We start from the raw sequence: 21,435 nt of genomic DNA on the forward strand, positions 1-21,435 counted from the left end.
GCGGGCCTCCACAGGCCCTGTGTTTATAATACAGCACGCTCTCTATTTTGGTTTGGGAGCCAGATTAATCACTGCTTACAGTGCACAAGGAGGAACCAGACATCACCTCACCCTGCCACAGACAGTGGGGTGCTATTTGGACTTCAGGCAAGGAGGGGGGATCCTGTCCCTGCCTGAGGGTCTGGACACCAGTGTGTGCCCAGACCAAGGCTGCTGCCAGCCTCCACTTCAGTAGGAAAGTGGGACCCATTGCCCAGTCTTGCTCAGTACACAAAGGCTGTCCATGGAACTCACCTGCCACCCCAGAAGGCCACACCCCACAGCAGACAATAAGATGGAGGGTCAAAAAGAAAGAAACTGGGTGAGACTAAGCCTGTCTGATCGCTCAGCATGCCCTCCAGGCTCTGATATTAGAGGATTCTCCAATCAGTGGGTCGCCTAGAAGTGTCAGATAGACTACCGGACATCCAAGTTGAGGAAGGGAAGGCAGGAAGGGCTACTTTTCATGTAGCTTGTTCATTCGTGTAGCCATTAATTCATTCAACAAACTTCTGCTGAGCCTGAGCCATGACCAAAGCCAAGGGGATAGGCAGTAGCAGGCATAACACTTAACAAAAGCAATGTGGTCACTGTCACTACCTTCTAGAAGGGGGGTAGGTGCACCGAGGACACATGAAGAAGGAATGTAGGTAAAGGATTGAGTGCCTGGGCTGAACTCCTGGAGTCCAGTTGTAGAGAGGGAGGAATGATAATACGAGCAAAAGGGTCAAGACCATGATGGGGAAGCCCACAGAGACAGCTGACCCAAACAAGTGGGAGCTCACTGACTCCAGACTGACAGTTGGGGAATCTGCATAGGACTAACCTAGGCTCTCTGAATGTGGGTGACAGTTGGGTGGCTTGGGATATTTGTGGGGCCACTGGCAGCAGGACCAGGATTTGCCCCTAGTGCATGAACTGTTCTTTTGTTTTGTTTTGTTTTGTTTTGTTTTGTTTTGTTTTGTTTTGTTTTTGTTGTTGTTTTAAGAGCCCATTCTCTTTGGAGAGATACCTTGCTCAGCCTAGATACAGGGGAGAGGGCCTTGGACCCACCTCACTGATGTAACAGACTTCATTGACTCCCTATGGGAGGCCTCACCCTCTCTGAGGAGTGGATTGGGGGTGGGGAGAAGGTAGGGGAGTGGGAGGATGGGAAGGAGAGGAAACTGGGATTGATATGTAAAATAAGATTGTTTAAAAAAAAAAAAACAATACAAAGAAAAAAAGAATAGAGTGCCTGAGATGGAGCTCGACTTGGGGAGGTTGCACAGTGCCCTGAGGAGGGCAGTAGGGCAGATGTGGAGGCAAGAGAGAGGCCAGTGGGAATTGGCAGAAAGAGCCCAGCATGAAGCTGGATGTCACACACACGGAAGAATAGCTGGTTCTCAGGCAGGGGCTGTCATCTCTGCCCTCCACCTTTATCCCACCTTCCTGAGGGCAGTGCCAACCCATGACCCACAGAGGAGCCTGGGGAAGTAGGTTGAAAAGAGAAATGATTTTCAATAAACCAACTTCCTTCCATTAGTCATGTCTGCCTGGCAGCATGCTAAGACACAGAGGCCTGTTATCAGGTCTTGGCAAGACAGATCAATGGGTGATGTCAGCCAGAGGGATGGGAAGAGGGAGAGGTGGGGCCAGGAAGATGTAGGTGCCCAGTGTGTGTTGAACTTCTTGTAGGGAAACTACAATGGTCATGCAGGATTATGACCTCAGAGCACTGTTCCAGTTGGAAAGTCATTCCACAGCCAGAAAGTGGGGAAAACCCAAGGAGACTCAAAAGATGAGCCACAGAGTCTGAGAAATGAGGGTACGAACTGTTGGGGGTTCTGGGGAGAGACTCAGGGAAGAGAAGCAAGTAGCGTTAATGATGGGTGTGGAGAGGTCAGGCCACTGGCATAGCAGCAAGCAACACAGGGGGCACGGAGGACGAAGTAAGGGACCATGCCACTGACCAGTCAGCCTCAGCCCAGGGGCTGGACTCATGCACACTGGGGACAGGGACTGCCCTGTGCCCTGCAGGACTGAGGAGTGTACCCGGCTCCTACATGTGAATAGCTACAACCTTCCCACCTTCTTGTGGGTGTGACTGTATGTTTGTTACCCTAGTGCTAGATGCTGACACAGAAGGATCACTGCAAGTCTGAGGCCCAGAGTAAGAACCTGGCTATGAACCTTCCTGTCCTGGAGGGCAGAGTGACCTCCTGCAGTGAAGCACTGGTCCACATCAACAACAAGAAAGGCACCAGGCCAGCTCAGGACCCATGGGGGGCAGGGGAGAAGGGCAGCTTGTCTGGTGAGCTAAGAATGGGTTAGAGGATTAATGATACCAGAGGAGCAAGAATTCTTCAGCTGCTTCTCTTTCACAACCATCATTATCATTCATTCATTCATTAGGCAAATACATATGATACTTGTCATGTGCCAGCCCTGTGTGAGTGTTGGGATTACAACATTCCATTAACCTCCCCACCAACCTCTGGACAGTGGAGGTGGCTCACCCCCATTTACAACCACAGGGGGCACAGGGGGCAGATCTGGGACTCCATCACATTCCATTCCAATGAACTGTCTCATAAAGAAGCCTCCTTTGAGTGTGAACTCAGCAGGTCCTCTCTCAGTTGAGAAACTGTCTCAGTCAGTCTTGTGGTAAGAAAGGGGCCGGAGAGTCCGAGACACAGGTTTAGGCCCCAGCCCTCCACTTTAAGACACAAGGAAGGTTTCTGCCTTAAGTTGGTGACTGGATCTTGGCTGCATGTGGAACCCACCTGGGGCCTTTCAGAGGTTCTCTTGCCTAGGTCTAGTGCCTAGCCTAGAATCACACAGTGGCTTGACACTCAACAGGGTTTTTTGTTTTTTTGTTTTTTTTTAATTAGAAACAAGATTGTTTTATATGTCAATCCCTCCCCTCCTCCCCTACCACTCCCCCAACTAAAACCCTATCCATCACATATCCTTTCTGTTCCCCGGGGAGGGTGAGGCCTTCCATAGGTGGTCAACAGAGTCTATCATATCCTTTGGGATAGGGCCTAGGCCCTCCCCCGTGTGTCAACACTCAGCAGGGTTGAGGGCCACCACTGTAGAATGTATCCTGGAAGCCCTGACAACCTCCACCTGTCACTCAACACCAGGGTCAACTCAGGGCTTACAGCATAAGTCCGCATGTGCGGACTAACAGGAAGGTGAGTAAATAAATAAGATCTAGCTGGGCCTCAGTCATCCTAGCTATGAAATGGGCATGGTTTTGCTTTGCTCTGTGAGACAGCATCATGTGTGTGAGTGTATGTGTTTTCAAGTGTATGTTCATATATGTGCACACACCTATGTGTGCATGCATGTGAAGGGCAGAAACCAACCTTAGGTATTGTTCCTCAAGAAATGCCCTTCTTGTTTAATTCATTTTAGACACAGGGTCTCACTATGCAGCCCTGGCTAACCTGGAACTTTCCATGTAGACCAAGCTGTCCTCAAATTCACAGCGATCTTCCTGCCTCTGTTTTTCAGGTACTGGAATTATAGGTGTGTGCCACTGCACCCAGCTTATATATTCAGCTTGTGTTTTGAGACAGGGCATCTTAAAGGGACCTGTAACTTGTTGGTTAGTCCAGGCTTGCTAGACAGTGGGTACTGGGACCCTGCTTGTCTCCACCTCCCCAGCGCTGGGATCACAAGCTCATGTAAACACATATGGCTTTTTATGTGGTGCTAGGAATTGAACTCAGGTCTTCAGGCTTAGGTGGCAAGCATTTTACTGACCAAGGTAGCCCCAGTCATGCCTTCTGATGCTTTTAATTGCCACCTCTTCCCCACTGGCACTCTCCCAGCCAGAACTCTCTCCTTCCCACTTTCTCCATAGCCCTTCCTATCCTCCAACACACCCTAGATTTTTATTGTTTTTCTATTTTCTGCCCTTCCATAAAGGAAACTCTGTAAGGCAGGTTCTGTGTTCATGCAGCATAGGCCCAGCACATAGTAGGTGTTCAATACATTCTTATTTCACGAATGAATGGATGAATGATAAAACCAAATTCAATGCCACAGACAGCTGAGTTCACTCACCTGTGTTCCTTCTCCTCAGGGTTCCCACAGAGAAGAAAACATAGTCACCCTGGAGCAACAGGTCATAGAGGCTGCCACAGTCACCAGACATGGGGGACTGCTTATAGGGTTGAGCCCAGAAACAGGATACCAAGCCATTCATTCTCCTCCCTGATACCACCAGTCCCTATCTCAGGGCCTGAGTAGTCTGTGCTCTACACAGTACATGGGTGACACAGTTTGCCTGTCATATGTCAAGGCTCTGTGACAAATGTGCATAACTGTTTGCCTGGGCTAGGGCCAGAGAGGAGCACAGAGTATGCCGCCAACCACTGGAGGAGCTCCCTGAACTGAGAAGATGCCCAGCCCTGCACAAGGGAGCAGGGGCTGTCAGTGCCCTTGGCCATCTGCTGAGAACAGGGAGCCCCAGAATCCCAGGCAGGCAGTAAGTAGCACAAGTTTGTGTTCCCTCCTCCCCTTCTGTTGCCTTCCTACCCCTTCTAAGTGAGGCCACCATGGGCCTTACAAGTCAGATGGAAAGGACCTTCCTTAGCTCCTCCACCAGAAAGTACCAGAACACAGGCCGGGTGCATACAGAGCAGCAGGTGTGCCAAGCCAGCAAAACACAATGCTTTCCCATGGTCAGACTGGCCTTTGAAGTTCAAGGTTTGTTCTGCTCTGCCACAGAGGGCAGTAGAAGAGGGGGTGATGGCTATGACCTTCCAAATTCCCTGTGTCATGGGTACCCTCAGATTAAGGAGCAGCCTGGAGCCAGGGGACATTCTGGTTGTCCCAATGAAAACCAGATGACTGGTCTAGGGAGCCGGCATCAGAGCCACATCTGGGAACCAGAGTGGAAGTAAGCCCTGGGCCCACATGTCTGCTGGACAGCTCTTCAGCAGTGAGAGAGTCTTGCTAAAAAGTGATTGGCCTCAGGCCTATATTGCCTTTCCTGCATGTCTGGAACACCTGCAGCACACGATCTCCGTGTTGTGCCAGGAGGAAGAACCAGTGTCACAAGCCCCATGTGCATACCCTGTAGTGAGGCAACACTCGGGGCTGAAAATAACTAAGATGGGCCATGTCCCTGAGCAGGTGGCCATAGTGACCCAAAGTCTGAGTGCCCAGAAAGGCTTCAAAAGGAGGCACAATTCCTCTTGAAGAATGGGGGATGCCAGCTGGGGACAGGGAGGAAGGAGTCCAAGGTATCTGGAGAGCCCGTCCTAGAAAACAGCAGAAGCCTCACTAACAACAACCAAGATCAGACCTAGAGTGGCCAAAGAGGTGGCAGGTATGGGTTAGCATAACAACCACATGGAACATACAAAGAATATGTGCCATCCGCAGAGCGCATCCCTTTGTCTACAGCCTATCAATGAGGGATGTCTCAGACTCAGAGGTTAAGAGTGTACCCAGACCCTTCCCCTGAGTCACACAGCCAGGCCCAGGCAGTGAGGGACTGATAAGGAGATCGCTGTCCTCACTGCACATAAGGAGAGACACAGGTCTAAAGCCACTCAGTTAGTGGGGCCTTTCAGACAGTGCTCTAACCACCTCAAGCATCCTTGAGGTTTGCTGCACTGGGAGATACAGTGAGTATTCTAGTCACGCCTCATTAACCACAGGGGATCTACTTCACACCAAGAGGCACACTCAGGACTCAGAAACCTCTCATTTCTTGTGAACAGGCTCTGTGCCCAGATAACCCAGCTGCAACCAGGAGGCACAGGTGACCCACAGTGTTTTTGCTAGAAGGCCAAGCTTGCTGGCAGGCCCATGGCCAAGGCCAAGAACAGAACCAAGACCTACCTTCCGTCCCAAGGGTCCTGGATTTCCGGAGAGCCCAGGCAAGCCCATGTTACCCTGTAAGACACAGACAACAGAGTCAGGTGAGGAATAGCTGCAACCACTCATGGAGGTTCACTGGGGCCTAAAGGCTTCAGAGAAGACATGGTGGTCACTGAGCAAGGTAGGGGCAGGAGAATGGGTGGGGTCACCATCTCCCCGACTCCCTGATCTCACCAGCTCCACCTGTGGCTTATATATAGGACTTAAGCAGAAGACATCATTTGGAGAGCAGGTTCTGATGTTAAACCCAATTGGCTAACCCCACACTATACCCCTCACTGATTGGCTCTGTTCATCACCCGAAGCACATTGTCATCACTGGGGATGGTGGTCACCAAGCAGGAGGTGTTTCTGCCATTCAGGACCAGAGCAAAGGACCATAGGCCACTCTACCACTAGACACTCATCTGAGTGTCTTTCTCGTTTTCAGTCTAGCCCTATCTGCCCTGGCGAAGGTAATGAGAATGGAGGGAGTGGACATGACACTGTCCTGGGACTGACTCACTTAGCTCAGGTCTACTGAGTGGTAACGCTTGGCAGTGGGGTATGAAGTAGTGAGCCTCCTGTGACAAGAAAAGATCAAAGGAAGGGCCTCCCCTACCGTGTGTGTGTGTGTGTGTGTGTGTGTGTGTGTGTGTGTGTGTGTGTGTGTGTGTGTGTTTGTGTGTGCGTGCTCGGGGGCGTGCATGCGCCTAGCAGTTGGCTAGAGATGCAGAGATATAAGTCCTAATCCTCAAGGTCCATACAGTAGCCAGACAGACCTTCCTCCAGACTCTAGAGTATGATACTTGAGGCCTGTGATTAGCATGCTGGAGTTTGGGTCCTCTCTTCCTATCTGACCTCCAGGGCCCTTTTTCAACCTGGAAGTGGATGCTTAGGGGATGGGGAAGGTGCTTTGCTCTAAGTGCTTTCTCTTCTGCAAGCAACCCATTTAGCTTCATAGCCCCAGGGAGCTAGGAAGTCCTATGTTCCTGGCCCCTTCACCTCCCTGCCCTGGAATCACCACGTTTTCACCACAGTGAACACCTGCAAGGGCTTTGAAGATCAGTTGGAAATTTCCAGGGCACTGAATGCCAGGAAGCTTCTGTATGGCAGTATCACTTAGCAAGCCACACAGAAAGCTATGGGGCACTGAGCGAAAGGGCAGTTACCAAAGGGTGTCCACACACCAAATCTTTTTTGTTTGTTTGTTTGATTCACCAGCTGTAGCCTAGGAAGGTGGTGTTGGGTATGGCGACAGCCTCAGTGCTGTGATAGACCAAGACCTTCAAGAAAAACACCAAATCACGTCCACTTTCCAGGAATTCATGACTCCTGGCTCATGTGTGGTCTCTTCCTGGAGGGTTCCAGGGCAGGTTTGGAGTACTGGCGTTCCTGGAACTTACCTTTGCCCCATCATGAGCCTGTCCTGGTGAGAGTCCTGGGTCCCCTTTCTGTCCCTGAAATAAAAGTAATCTTCTTTGGTCACCATGTCACCTTGAGCAGCCTCCCCACATATCATAGTCCTCTTCCTTTACCTGGCCGGTTTTCACCCACAGACACCCTCCCCCTCAGTCCCGTCACTCACTGTCTTACTTCAACACCATCCACTGCTTCCCTCTGACGACATGACTCCAGATTCCTTCTAGTGTCCCAAGTCTTCCATGATCTGGCCCCAGGCAGTTCAAATTCTGCTCTCCGCCCACTAGCCAAGCCCACAAAAGCGTTTCATATGTATCATGGCCATTCCCACCTGCACACTGCATTAGACTCCCACTCTAGGCTGGGGGCTGAGAATAGGGAACCATATCACCCCAAAATACATTCAAGGAAACTGAGACCAGGAGCAAGAGCTTTCAGGAACCCAGGAAAAGGCACACAGAACTGAGACTGGACCCCTAAACCATGACTCCCAGGTCTGTGGGAGCACACTGGTGGGATGAGGGCAGTGCACTGGTGAGAACATGATAGTAACGGCAAGTCTCTGTGTGGGGCAAGCACTGTCCATTCCTGGAATATGAGGGGGTTCTGTCACAAGGATCCTGGTCCCTAGAGCCTGGGTCAGCATAAAGGCCAAAGAGCTCACTGTCTGTATCTCACAGGGATTAAAAGAGAGCTCTCACCTGCAAGAGAACACTAGACCTCTCAACCCACTCCTATCCCCTTTGCCTAAGGCCCCTGGCCTTGCTGCCTCAGTGAGCACAGAGCCAGAATTCCTGGGTGGGTGTCCTGGGCCTGCCATGGGCTCACAGTGGGACTACAGGCCACGGGTCTTCTCTCTAACTAGTGTTCCCTCACTTTTCTAAGAAGGACATGTACCTTACATGTACACTCACATACAGACTGGCTTTTCGGGTTTCTAGGTGAACAGCCAGTTCGCCTAGATAATGGCTGTGACACATGGAAAAAGGGTGGCTTTAATTTCCACTAAGTCCTTTTTTTTTTTGTCGGAACTCAGACCTCCCAAATCCTAACTTGGTCCATCTCCACCGGAAACCATCTTGACCTGGGCTGGAAAGAGCCTCCCTGCCAGCTCCCTAGTATGCATACTCTGTGAGGTATGTCTACATACCTACTCTCTGCTTCAGTGAGGGACAGGACTGGGCTTTAGAGAAGCCAGCACAGCCTGGGCTGACCAAGCTGGTGGGAAGCAGGTTGGCTGATGTCAAAGCCTTTATCTACAACCTTGAGGTTCTTCCCTCTCCACCATCTCCCAGCCATCCATCCCGTCCTCCAGCCAGCTGCCCCAATAGAAGGCCAGCCTGTCCTTGGTAGGTCCCAAGAACCCTAATTCTGTCACCCTGAGCACCCCACCTGCAGAACCCTACCTCCAGATGTACCTGACATTATGACCACCCCTCTGAGATACTTTCCCACCCTCTGTAAATCAGAAGCCCAGCTCCATGCCTTTTATGTCCACAGTGCAAGGCCTGGCCCAGGCTACCCAGCTACCAGGGATTCCTGTGGCCAAAAAAGGACAGATATTCTCCCCCACACCACCTTGCCCACCATGGTCTGCAGCCGGCAGAGGAGCTGGCACACAAACTCACAGGAGTGGGACTTTGTGAACTGTACTTATTCTGTCATTTCACAGAGTACAAAGATTGATACCATGACAGACTGTCTCCCTGACCGTGACTCTTTAGTTATTGATGGATTTCTCTATAAGTGCTTGGATATAATCTCTATCCAAAGACGGATTAACAAGAATGGACATTCGCTACAAGCCAGGATCTGGGAGCCAGAACATTAACTACAAGCCACAAGTAGTATTGAACACCAGGGGTGCTAATGGTAGAAAAACAAAACAAAACAAAACAAAACAAACAAACAAAAAAAAAAAACACAGGAGTTAGGCTCCTTGAGAGAGAAGCCTGAGAGAACAATCATAGCAGCCTAACATTTAGTGAGTGTTCTTTTAAGCCCTGCTTGCAAATTATTTCATTTGACCCCCGAATCTATGAAGGAGCAACACTCATGAGCTCCATTCTACAGAAGAAGAAATGAAGGCAGATCAAAGAGCTGCTGCTTATCCAAGGTCTGACAGTAAGATTTAGGGTCAGGAAACTTGATTGTAAGCTCTCTACATTTCAGCACAGGGGAGTGAAAATCTACACTCCAGTGATAAGTGGAGGGCAGGGCTAAGGCTGAGAGCTTTGCCTAAATGTAGGTAAATCCCCAAAGGATGGCGGTTAAGCTGAGGCTCAGATCAAGGTATTTCTGCCCAGACAAAGGATGGCTTCTACAATGGAGACTTTCCTGGTGTCTTCAATCTTCTGATGTTGTCATCTACAAAGTTCATACCTGACATCTGCACAAATGAGTTTCAAAAAAAAAGCATAAAATATGTTTTAAGTAAATTTATAATTATGGCAGCTTCATTCGTTGCTAACCTTGACCTTGTACAGCCTGTGGACCATGGGCTAAACACACCTGCTTTGCCCAGCTAGATGCCTACAAAGGTGCCAATGAGAGAAAAAAACAATAGATGATGTTTTATGAATCCTTTATGTGTTGAAGGAAAGGATTTGGTCCTTAGACCCAGTTCTTCAGTCAAGAAGCCCATGTAACCTGGAGCAAGCCATATGGTGACATGGAGCAAGTCACATGGCAACCTGGAGCAAGGCACATGATGCCCTCTGCTTGAACTAGTTCATGAAGCCTTACAGCCAAGTAGACTATTGGAAGGTAAAACATGAATGCTAGGTCTTAAGACTGTGGTGTGATGGGAACTGTGTTGTGCTCCATCCCTTCAGAAAGGAGAACAGAGAACTGAGGGCTCTCTATGACTGAGGCCTGGAAAGACAACAAGACAGAGAAAGACTAAACTACAAAGGGTCAAGAAATGGAAGTATCCTACATAACTCCCCTGTGACCGCAAGTATACAGCACAAGGCCTGGCCCAGAGACAGCATCACAAAATAGTTCATGAATAAGCAAATGGGGTCTCAAGAGAAGCAGGAGCCACATCTGGCCAGGTCCTGAGACTTCCTCTGAAGATTTCCTTTGTGGCTATTACTGTTTCATAGGTTCAGAAGTCCAGGCCAACGCAATAAAGCAGGAAAAACAAAGAAAAGGAGGAGAAAAAAAAGTATGTCCTTATTTGCAAATATGACTTCCTATCTAGAGTATTCAGGAGAACTAACTGAAGCATGAGTAGAACAGACAATACACTTCATAAAGAGAGAAAAGACAGGGTTGTAAATTACATACAAAAAGGGCAAAAATAAAAAGTTCTCTTTAGTAACTGAGAGCCAGCAGAAAGTATAGCAGCAACAAAACATTAAATTTTGAGTATAAACTGAATAACAAATGTGCAGGGATTATGCAATAAAAACTATAAAAGTTTACTGCAAGATGTTTAAAAGCCTCAACCAAACTGGAAGACATACCATGTGTGTAGTGGATAGGAAAGCTTAATATTTTAAAGATGCTGACTCTTCACAAATTAATATATCACTTAATACAGCTTCAGATAGAAAAAAACAAGATAGCTTTTTAAATAAGAATGAAAATAAAATTCATTTAACAGAAAAAAGTCAGAAATATTTGAAATGAAGCAAGAAGGGGAAACACATAAACACATTACAAAGATAGTAAATGTCACATAAACTAGTATTTCACTAGCATGCACATGGACAAACATCAATGAAACACAATAGAATGACCTAAAACAGACCCTCATCTACTCCACAACCATTACCAGAGCAAAGGCTGCTTAATAACTGGTCAACTACAAGGGGAAAGCAACGTTAGAATGCTAGTTCACATCCCAGCCCCACTAAGATTAATTCCAGATGGCTATGGCTTGAAAAATTTGAGTACAAATGATATTATGGAATGATTGGAAATAAAAGTGAACACATTTGACGCTAACACAAGCGTGAGAAAAAAATTTTAAGTATAAAAATGAAATAAGCTTGGGACTGCAGCTGAATGACAGAGCATATGCTTAGCATGCATGGAACCATGTTCAATTCCCAGTACCTCCTAGGAAGACGGCTAAGCCAGTAAAGGCATTCGCTGTGCAAGTTTGGCAACTGTTTGGTCTCGGAATTCATGTTAAGGTAGAAGGAGAGAACTGACTCCACAAAGTTGTCCTCTGACCTTCAAATCGCACCATAGCATGAACACACGCATGCGTGCACGCACACACACACACACATACACTATGCACGCACATATGCACCCATGCATAGGTCATACACAGTAATATTAATAGCAATAAGTTAAAGCTTTAAAATTTTAAGGGGAAAGTGCCTTTTCCAAATCATTTCTCATTATAAGTTCCTTAAACATGTTAATATAGTTAATGTGTGCATGTGCAAGTGTGCATGCATATGTCTGTACATGTTTGTGTAGGCCAGAGGACAGCCTCTGCTATGATTCTTCAGGTGCATCTATTTTGGGGGGTGTTTTTTGAGACAGAGCCTCTCACTACCCTGGATTTCACTGAGAAGTCCAGCCTGCCTGGCCAGCAAGCCCCACCCAGGGATCCTCCAATTGTTTCCCTAGTACTAGGGTTACAAATGTGCCCATCACACATAATTTTTTTAACACAGATTCTGGAGCCTGGATTCAGATTCCCAAGCTCTTGACTAAGCTGGGCTATCTCCCCGGTCCTATTACTGTAAATTTTTTACAAAAAGAATAAAACTTTCATTTGTGAAAATCACCATGAATAGCCTCATGGGCAATGAACAAATCAGGAAAATATTTCTAAGTAGGTGAAGCTTTCATAATTTCCATATATGAATAATGTTTACATGTCAATAACAAAGACAGCATCCCACCACGACTAAAACAATTACAAGTGGTGAAACACATTTCAAAGAGACATAAGGAAAAACATGTCATAGATGATCAGCAAAAATAATGAATTGTCTCTTTTCAGCATCTTCCTCTAATGCTCTTCCAACATTAGCTCAACCCTCCCCTCCCCCAAGGCAGTGACTAAGACGTTAATAGCCAGGCACCCTCAGCTTTTCTGTGCAGGCATGTTATAAATTATTCACATATGCTGCTTGCACACGCCTATGCATACCGTGACATACATAAACACACACAGTTCAGTCCTGAGAACAATGCAGGAGAGGTGTGAGCCACTCCTGCTCACAGAGATGGAAGCCAGGTCTGGAGACTTGAAATAACCAGCCCAAGTCACACATGCAGTGCAGGGTACAACCAGAATTCAAACTGGGGCCCTCTGGCTCCTGAGTCTATACTGGGAACTCTGTTTCCCACAAATTTATCCTAATGAAATAGAAATCCCAGCACTCAGGTGTAGTCGTATACTTCAAGATGTTACATGTATATTAGCAGAAATTAGTTTTGCATAGGGAACACAGCTAGAGAAAGAATGTGGTAAGAATGCTGACAGGGTGCCTTCCACCAGCCCTTAGAACACACTCAGGCTTAAACATTCACAGCGGGACATGCTTGCCATGGAATGGTAAGGAGGTCCAGACTGCCGCCTCTGGGAGAGAAAACCACATCCTGTATATGACACATGCAGGGAGAATTGGATAGCCCAAGGTGGAGGGTTCATGAGCCCTGTGACTCTGTGTCTGATCTTGGTGTCTGGGAGTCTAGCCTTGCCACTCATTAGAAATGTGACCTCGGTGTCCTCTTCTGTAATGTGGGAGTGATAACATCTGCCCTATGAAGTAAGAGAAGCTCTCCGTGGTGTCTTGTCTGCCTCTGCTGCAAACATGCACTGTGCTTATCGCTGCACAGGAGCTGCTGTCGGCCATGGCTTCTCATCCCAGATCCTTTAGGACTTCTCCATGTTTGCCTTAATGAATGTGTCCTACCTCAGTCATCATGGGAAAGAGGAAGGTAGCCTAGGCTGGAGGCCTGAGAGCCGTATGTATATGGCTGTCCTCACTCTGATTTTGACCAATTCTAAGTCCCTGTGCACCCGTGGTACCCCAGGGTCCATACTCACACTGGCTAATCCACCAGGCCAGACCAGGGACAGAGTGGCAGCCTGAGGATGCAGTACTTCATTGGCCCCAAGAAGCAGAATCCAACTTCTTTGTGGATGGGAGTTCACCCACTGCTGACCACACAGCCATCACCCCACTACCAAGGACAAGCATCACTCCTGACTCGCTGTGATCTGCAGCAGCATTGCCCTGGTCAGCATCACACTTCCTATAGACCTCAGGCCAAGCCTTGCTTACAGGGGCAGCCATGCAGGCCACAAACCTCCTGAGCACATCCCTACTGAAGCCATTCTCTGCCTTCTTGCTGCTGCATGGACAATGTCAAAAGTGTCCCAGCTTCTTTCTGTGCCTTCCACTTTACTAACCGCAGGGAGGCCTCACCCCCAGGACAATCAGTCTAATTCCACGGACATCCAAGTAGCCCCAACCAGTGTTGTCCTCCATTCCCTAGCTTAAGGGCATGCTCTGTTTCTTGCTGGTCTCAAAAGCAGGACCATGCTAGTCTGGGACCAGTCTGGAGCCTGGCATGAGTTGACTCCATCATCCTTTGAAGGGTATCCCTTCCCTACACAGAAGACATAGACACTCCTCACAACCTGGTGTGGAGGGCAGCTGCTCTAATTACTCTACTCTCCAGGTGGAAACTAAGGTATGATAAGTTCAATCTGCCCACTGCCGTGGAAGTTGGGTGGGGTGGGGTGGGCTGGGGTGGGGAGAGAACTGGGAATTTGAGCTTGGGTCATTAGGTTCCAAAGCCTGTGTTCTTAACATCCGTACTTTCCTGAAGTCCAACCATTAGTGGGTGAATAAATGAGTCTATGCAGTGACTCCACCCTGAGCCACTCAGTTCACCAGTGCTGTCCCCAAGCCTAGTCTAGTTCAGTGCACTCAGAGCCCTGGGCCTTATCTGGGAGGAAGCTGAGGAGCACTCTTTCTGACAGGGCTCTGCAGGAGGCAGAGTTGGATAGAGCCTGGTCTAGCCTGGACTAGCTGTGGAGCCCAGGCAGAACTCCACAGGCAAATACAAGGACACTGCATGTGGCCTTCCACCAGAACACAGGACCCAGCCCTGTCATCTCAGCTCTTTTACTACTGTCTCTCCAGAAGGATAACATTTCGTCTCTCCCTTTCCTGCTCATCTTCTGACCCTGCCTCCCATCCTGGAGGCTGGTGGCTCTGTGCCACTACAGCTGTCAACAGCACATGGTGGGGTCTCACTAAATCAAGGATGATGACATTAGATGGGCAGTCCCAGAGGAAGCCAACACCATGCTAAAACAGGAGAGCAAGCTAAGCCAAAAAGCCCTGAGAAAGGCTAGCCCTGTGATTCTATCAGGTTACCTCAAGGAGCCCTGATGAGCAATTAGAGCCCTCTCCACAACACTTCCCCCATCTCAAACACATGACCTTCTTCTCCTTGAGTCTCAGCCAAGCCACCAGTTTGATCCAGACAGAAGGAGCTCTCTACCTGGCCACAGCACATGGTCAGGGACAGACCCAGCAGACTGAGGTCTCTGACCCAGCTGGTCAGCCTTGAGTCACTGCCACAACTTTTGCTCACAACCAAGCATCCAGGCATCATTTGCGTTATAGCCTTATAGAAGTCCCATTGGGAGAGACAGTTTTCATTCCATGGTTTTCTCTGGAACTCACACCCTCGGTTACACCCAATACAGAATATCCTGAATGGCCTGGGACCAGTGATAAATGGCTTACATTAAGCCAACATCTTCCATGTTAGATTGACACAGGATGACTTCGAGGTTCAGCCAACCAAGTCAATCTCATCCAGAAGTTTCATTTCCAAGTGGCAAGAGGATTTGCCTGCTAGGGACCAGGCCCTGTGCCAAACCCTTCATTTGGGGAGGCCTTTAGGGATCCTTTTGCCACATGGGACATCCATAGATGGAATAGGTTGCCTGCAGTGCTCAGAGGGTGACCAGGGCCAGAAAAGGCCAGAAGGAGTAGCTGACGGAGCATCCTCCTGCAAGCAAGGGACCAGTTTCGAGGGAGCAAGCCAAGGGCAATCCCATTCATTCAAATATCTTGATGGACCCTCTGCCTCTGACAAACAAAAATCTCTAAGGGAAAACCCATTCTGCCTCACCCATCTGGACAAGTTCCTGCACTGGGTTTTCATCTGCCCATGCCTCAGTTTCTTTAAGTCCTCACACTTATCTTTTTTAGTCAGTATGGGATCAGATGAGACTAGTGAGTAAGACATGTACACAGTGCATACAGGGAGAGGGGCAATAAAACATGGTGGCAATTGTCCCCACTGCTGGCCTTGCTAGAACCTGGTGTGCCCCGCAGCTGCTGGGTGAAGATTCCTAAGGGCCCCATTGCCTGCCTTCCAAGAAGGAATCCCAGTTCAGCCTGACCTGAGAGCCACAGACAGACCTTGGGGGCTGGAGCAGTGTGCTTGCAGAACCTTACAAGGACTCTGGCATAGGGCACTGGTCCAGTATATCTGTGTGTCCGGGGCTTCCCGTATGTAGCCACTTCAAGAGAATCTCACAGGCCAGCTGGGGTTACTCAGTGAGTCTCAAAAGCCTGGTTTAGAGGCCAGCCATTGCTTATTCAGCATGATCCAGGCCAGACAGTTAAAACTTTCCTTAAGCCATTCACTCTTGCATTTGGCTTAGCAAAGAGTGACCCTGGACCTTGGCCAGCCAAAGCTTAGGGCTGTTACTCACCTGGTTATCCTGGTATGAAGAGGGGGACAGGAAGCCAGGGAGCCAGGAGACCTACTGCTCTTCTCGGCCTGCTCACAGTAGTGGGCAGTTCACTAACTTCATGCTCTATACTTTCCCCCTCCCTCGTCTCTTCTACCATTCCAGAAGCTTCTTTCCCCGTGACCCAAATGTTGCCGCCCACTACTCCAGACAACAGCCTGACTACCTTGATGTCTACCCAATGTAGGTGCTCAGTGGCTGGGGTTCTGTCATCATCAAAGCCCCAGCTGTGACAGTCTCATGAGAAACAAACCTGAGTATTCCAAGAGGGCTCCTGGCAGGGGTGGGAGGTGAGGGTTGGGGGGTGGGGGGTGGCAGCCTATGCTCACCTCCATGCCTGCTCTATCTGCAGCTCAGAGCACTCCTTTCAGGCTTCTCCCATTACTACCATGGCTGGGCTGCAGGTTCACAAACATGTCATCTCAGTCCATTTTCTGACCTGAAAGCTGTCACTCAGGCCAGTTCCAGAGAGTTCCAGTGTCCCATCTCCTTCCAATCTCCATCCTCTCTCCCCTACCTCGTCTGCCTTAGGTTGCATCACTCTCCAGTATGAGCCCACTCTTCCTGGCTCAGCCTGGTCCACACCCCAACCCCACCTACCACAATCAGCCACCTTCCAAACATCCATCTTCCCATGCCTCTCCCAGGTCAAAGCTGTCACAGCTCCCCAGGTTATATCTCCCAAGCCTTATCAGACATTCAAGGTCAAGTCTCTCCCTGGGAAGCACCAGGTTGCCTTTCTGCTTACTCCCACCTCAAGGGCCCCAGGTTCCAAGCTGCCACCTCCCCAACCACAAGCTAAACCCACCGCTTTGTGCTGCACAGCCAGTTCCAGTGCAGAGCAGCATGCAGGGAGAAACTAGGGTATCTACAGTCTGGAAGGGACTCTCCCACAAAGACCCTGAGAGTCCTCCACCAGGAGCTCCCAGGAGACACCCTAAGAGAAAGCCCCAGCCCATTGCCACCTATGGCCACATCTCCAGACACCACTGATAATACTCACTTTGGCTCCAGGAGGGCCAGGTGGGCCTGGGTTCCCATATGGCCCAGGAGGACCCTGGAAAGGAAGAGAGAGAAACAAGAGATGAGAGAAAGAAGAAACACCCATCTTCTACCTCCGACAACACTGCCTACACCATCCTGTTGTGTGAGCTCCTTTCTCAGCCCCAGCTGAGCAGCACAGACAATAGCTCAGCTTCCTCTGAGAGGGGAACCCTGGGATTCTGGGTCTGCATGAGTATGCCCCATACCATATCCCATCATCCCATGCACCTAGGTAAGTGCCAGCATTACCCCTGTTGTGAAGATAAGGAAGCCAGAACCCAGAAGGTGGTTAGGTGGCTCAGAGCAAGCTTTGACCTGACCTGTCTGAGCTCAGGGTATACCCTTTGCTCCTGGACCCTCAAGTACCACAATTAGCTACACTGTTTTTCTCCAACCTCCAGGTACTTTCTCTCCTTTGCCCTAGCTGTCCCCACCATCTGTCTAGAATGTCCTATCCATCTCCCCATCTACCCCTCAGCAGAGACTAGACCTATCTTCAGGCCATCTCCTCCAGAGAAACTTCTAGGGCTAGTCTAACCAAAGTGACCTCTCCCACAAAACTTTACCAGAGTCTTTGGGCTGGGACTCTATGGAGGGTGGGTGTGGTCCCTCAGGGACAAAGGCACCCCTCTAAGGAGGGTCAGAGCCCTCCTTCTGACTGCAGGCCTCAAGGCAGTATCCTCCAGACATGGCTAGAAGTTGTACCCAGACAGGTCAAGAGGCTTGGTCAAGGTCACACTATAGGGGGTGAGCATGCAAGAATGGAGTCTTCAGATGTTGTCTTCAGACTGTGTTTTTCATGCACTGTACTATTCAGGCCATCTTCCAGGCCCCTCTGACAGCTGGCTTCTCTCACATCCACTTCCTCCAGCCCAGCAGCATAAACCAGAGAGGTAGGTTATGCCCTAGGACCTTTGCCCAGAGGCAATAGTCAGGAGTAGATGGGGGAAGGGGCATCTAGAGGGGTTCACTGGTCTCTGGTCCCACATGCTCTCAAGGCCTCCAGGTGGATCCCTCTTTCTCATCTGTTGACTGGATCTAATTCAGCTTCCTTGCCTCATTCTCTGAACCATCCCCCAGCTGTAGCCTGTCACATTCACACCAAGTCACCTTCTTAATGGGACCCTTCCCTTCTCTAAGCACTGCAGGAAGAAAGGGTGTCCAGAGAGTTCTTAGCCTGGGGAATTTATAGTGCTATATGTGGCCCTCCTACCCCACTCCCAACAGTCTAGGGGTGGAATCCGAACAGGTTAGGACCTGGTCCAGGCTCTGAGTCTCACTCAGTGTGACCCCGCCCCAGCTTCTGTCTCCCTATCTGTCCTATGAGTACCCCAAACTATGATCCTCTGAGGAGTCTGGGAAAGCTCATGCATTCACCCTGCCAAGGTTCTGGGGTATAAACAGAGTTCAGGCTCAATGGGGGGCAGTGAGGAGGGATCCTTGAAGTCCAACCCAACCCCCAAGGGTCAAGCATGGCTCACAAAGGTCAAGAGCAGCTGCCCCTCTCCCTTTGTCTTAGTTGTCACACACACACACACACACACACACACACACACACACACACCCCCTCACGGCTGTCCCATCTGCATCCTCCCAGCTACTGCCTCATAAGCGCATAGTTGATAAAGAGCCAAGCAGACTAATTCCATAAATGGAGCTTCTTGGAACGGTGACTGGGGGGCTGGGGGATTCCCCATCCCTCCACAGGCTCGGGGAATGTACAAGGCCACACAGCTCTGGGTGATCTCAGGTAGGACCCTGCCCCTCACAGGGCCCAGAGCTGCTGCATTTGCAGAGGCAGCAGGGTTATTTAACCCAACATTCCGCTAGCTGTGGAATTTTAGGATCTATGGAATTTCCAGTGTAGACCTAGGGTGAAGGGAGTGGGGCAGGTAGAGAGCCCAAAGTATATGCAAGAGAGTCATCCAAGCTGGAAGGAAGCTCCGAGATGTAGAACCCGATCCCACAGGTAAGGAAACTGAGGTCAGTAAGAAGGATGGACTAGGCTTGCCTAATGTCAACACAACTTCCTGGTGGGAAGCTTTCCCAAACACTCCCCCAGCACCTCTGCTAGGCATCATGTCAGATGGACAGGCAAGCATGGCCTGTCTCCTACTGTGGCCACATGGGTACCAGGGCTGTGCTGATAGAAAAATCAACACAATGAACACTCAGGAAGGTGAATGGGCCACAGAATGAAACTGCCTGGGCTCAGCCCTGGCTCTGGCACGTCTCCTCTGACTTTATCTAAAAGAATAAAGGAATAAAGTCACCTTTGGAAATCTCAGGTTTCTCCTTTGTACAATAAGGAGACTATTAGTACTTATTTCCCAGGGTGGCATCACCTTCATGTGGGTTAGCCAGCAGAGCTCTGGGAGCATGTGTGTACCAGGCAAACTGCTGAGGAGCTCCAGACAGGGAGAGTCATCCAAATGGGGGGTGGCAGCTCATCTGAGCTACAGACAGAGGACTTTGCACAGGAGAACTGCCTGGGGAACGACACTGAGCAAAGTTGGCTGGTGGTCAGGCAAAGTTTGGGGACAGGGGTCAGAATGCCTGGCCCTGGAACACTAGGTCAAAATGCAGGATCCCAACACATGTATAGTGTGTATAGTTCCCAGCTCTGGGCATGCACCCCAGCAGGCTTTGCAGCCAGGAGGAAAGGCAGATCAGATGGAAGGTTCCAGAGTCCTGGGCTCAGGAGGACACAGCCAGGTCTGGAAAGAAACAGGGCCCAAGTAATTGCATAACCAAAACCAATTGCAGGGCTTGGAGATAAAAACATTCAACAGGCAGTTTCCTCCTCTGGTGCTTGCCTAGCCCTTGGCCTCAGAAAGGCTCAATCAGCCCGGGCAAGGATATGAATGCCATTGGTCTCAGCCTGGGAGCTTAGCACTTCTCTAGGAACACAGAACTGTTCTGTCAGACCCCCAGACCAGGCAGAGTTGGGAGGCACCCCAGGGTCTCTTCCTGCCACACTGGGGTTTACCAGATCAAATACCTGCTCATGTAGATGGACTTCAGGAATCCCTGCCATGCCCTAGGTCACAAAGGATGGAACAAGTAAGGGTACAAGATGTCATTGTTGTCACATACCATGTGCACCCCAAAAGACAAAATGGGAAACAGGTACAGAGAGGGGCAGACTGGGGCTTCATGGGCAGTGGGATGCAAACTAAAGAGTCATCAAGAACACCGTCACTTACCCGAGGACCTCGTGCACCTGGAGATCCAGGTAATCCTGGCAGCCCAGGGGGACCCTGAAGATAAAGCAAGAGAGTGTGAGGCAATGCTGAGGTACAGCAGAAAATGTACAGAAAACAATCCTGTACAGAAGTTCTGTGGCTACAGAGAGGAGTCCCAAGTTCTCTGTCCTGGGGAATTCATGCTTATTGGAGTTTTCAGGCCTTCTACAAACAGTACCTGTTCTTTCCCAGTTTGTGAAGCCCTGCCGTTTATCACTCAGCTAACTTGTTAGGATGCCACCTCCTCCAGGAAGCCTTCCTTGACCCTTTTCTCTTCCCTTCTCTTGGGGAAATATCTGTTTGGAAGCCTGGCTCTCTTTGCAAATGGCAGTCTCCTCAAAGGCACTAACACAGAAGATGAGTCATCCTACCCCCAGGGCTAGGCCAAATGTCTGATAACACAAAACAGCAGGCAACTGGGAGCTCAGCCAAGTTCTCTGCAGAGCCAGAGCAGAGAAGGGACTTAGCCAAGGTCACACCAAGCTTCCCTGCACCACAGAGGGACAGTGTAGCATGAAGGGCACACGCAGAGGCTTTGAAACAGCTGGGCCGGAGTTCAAATGGCCTTGTTGCCATGCACAGCTGGGTGTGGCCAACTCACCACTCTGACAGCCCAGCCCGAATAAGGGCCGCAGTCCTTGTAGGGCTACTTAAGGATAAGGGGCAGTATATGTCTACTGCCTTATACACCACAGAGCTTGCACTAAAATGTTCATGTGTTCCCATGGGGTCCAGCATCATCACAGCTCTTAGGAACCTGCAACAAAGCCCCATAGGTTTCTCTGTCTCCTCTGGTCTAATCTCCCGACCATGTCCTTGTTCAACAATATTTAATGGCCTCTCATTTCCCAAGAGAGAAAGGCCTGGCCCTGAAGTGACCTACAAGCACCTGCATGGCCCTATCTTGGCTCCTTTTGCAGGAAAGCAGGAGTGGGCTGACTAAGCCAGGGGCTAAACTTTGTTTGCATTCTGATTTTAACACTACATGCTGGGACTTTGTGTGATTCCTTCCTCCTGCCCATGCCTCAGCTGCTCCCTTTAAAATGTATGTAGTAACTAATG

At 49.6% G+C, this 21,435-nt stretch overlaps 1 protein-coding gene across 12 annotated transcripts in view; it reads right to left on the minus strand.

The window, feature by feature from the left end:
* The window catches only part of Col27a1 (collagen type XXVII alpha 1 chain), a 121,410-nt gene that overhangs the window by 83,362 nt on the left and 16,613 nt on the right, over positions 1-21,435 (minus strand). For 10 of the 12 annotated variants that reach the window (XR_004768242.1, XR_004768241.1, XM_035439851.1 and 7 more), the window contains exons 4-8: positions 20,335-20,388; positions 20,130-20,168; positions 17,088-17,141; positions 7,308-7,361; positions 5,884-5,937 (exon numbers count right to left, since the gene is read on the minus strand). Coding sequence is in view for 10 of the 12 variants with exons in the window: in XM_035439851.1 (XP_035295742.1) it covers positions 5,884-5,937; positions 7,308-7,361; positions 17,088-17,141; positions 20,130-20,168; positions 20,335-20,388 (255 nt within the window). In the remaining 2 variants the exon portion in view is untranslated. The remainder of the gene's footprint in view (positions 1-5,883; positions 5,938-7,307; positions 7,362-17,087; positions 17,142-20,129; positions 20,169-20,334; positions 20,389-21,435) is intronic. The other 2 variants (XM_027400294.2, XM_027400293.2) reach the window with 1 other exon arrangement.

This window comes from Cricetulus griseus, chromosome 2 (assembly GCF_003668045.3).
Source record: "Cricetulus griseus strain 17A/GY chromosome 2, alternate assembly CriGri-PICRH-1.0, whole genome shotgun sequence".
NCBI classification, from domain to species: Eukaryota; Metazoa; Chordata; class Mammalia; order Rodentia; family Cricetidae; genus Cricetulus; species Cricetulus griseus.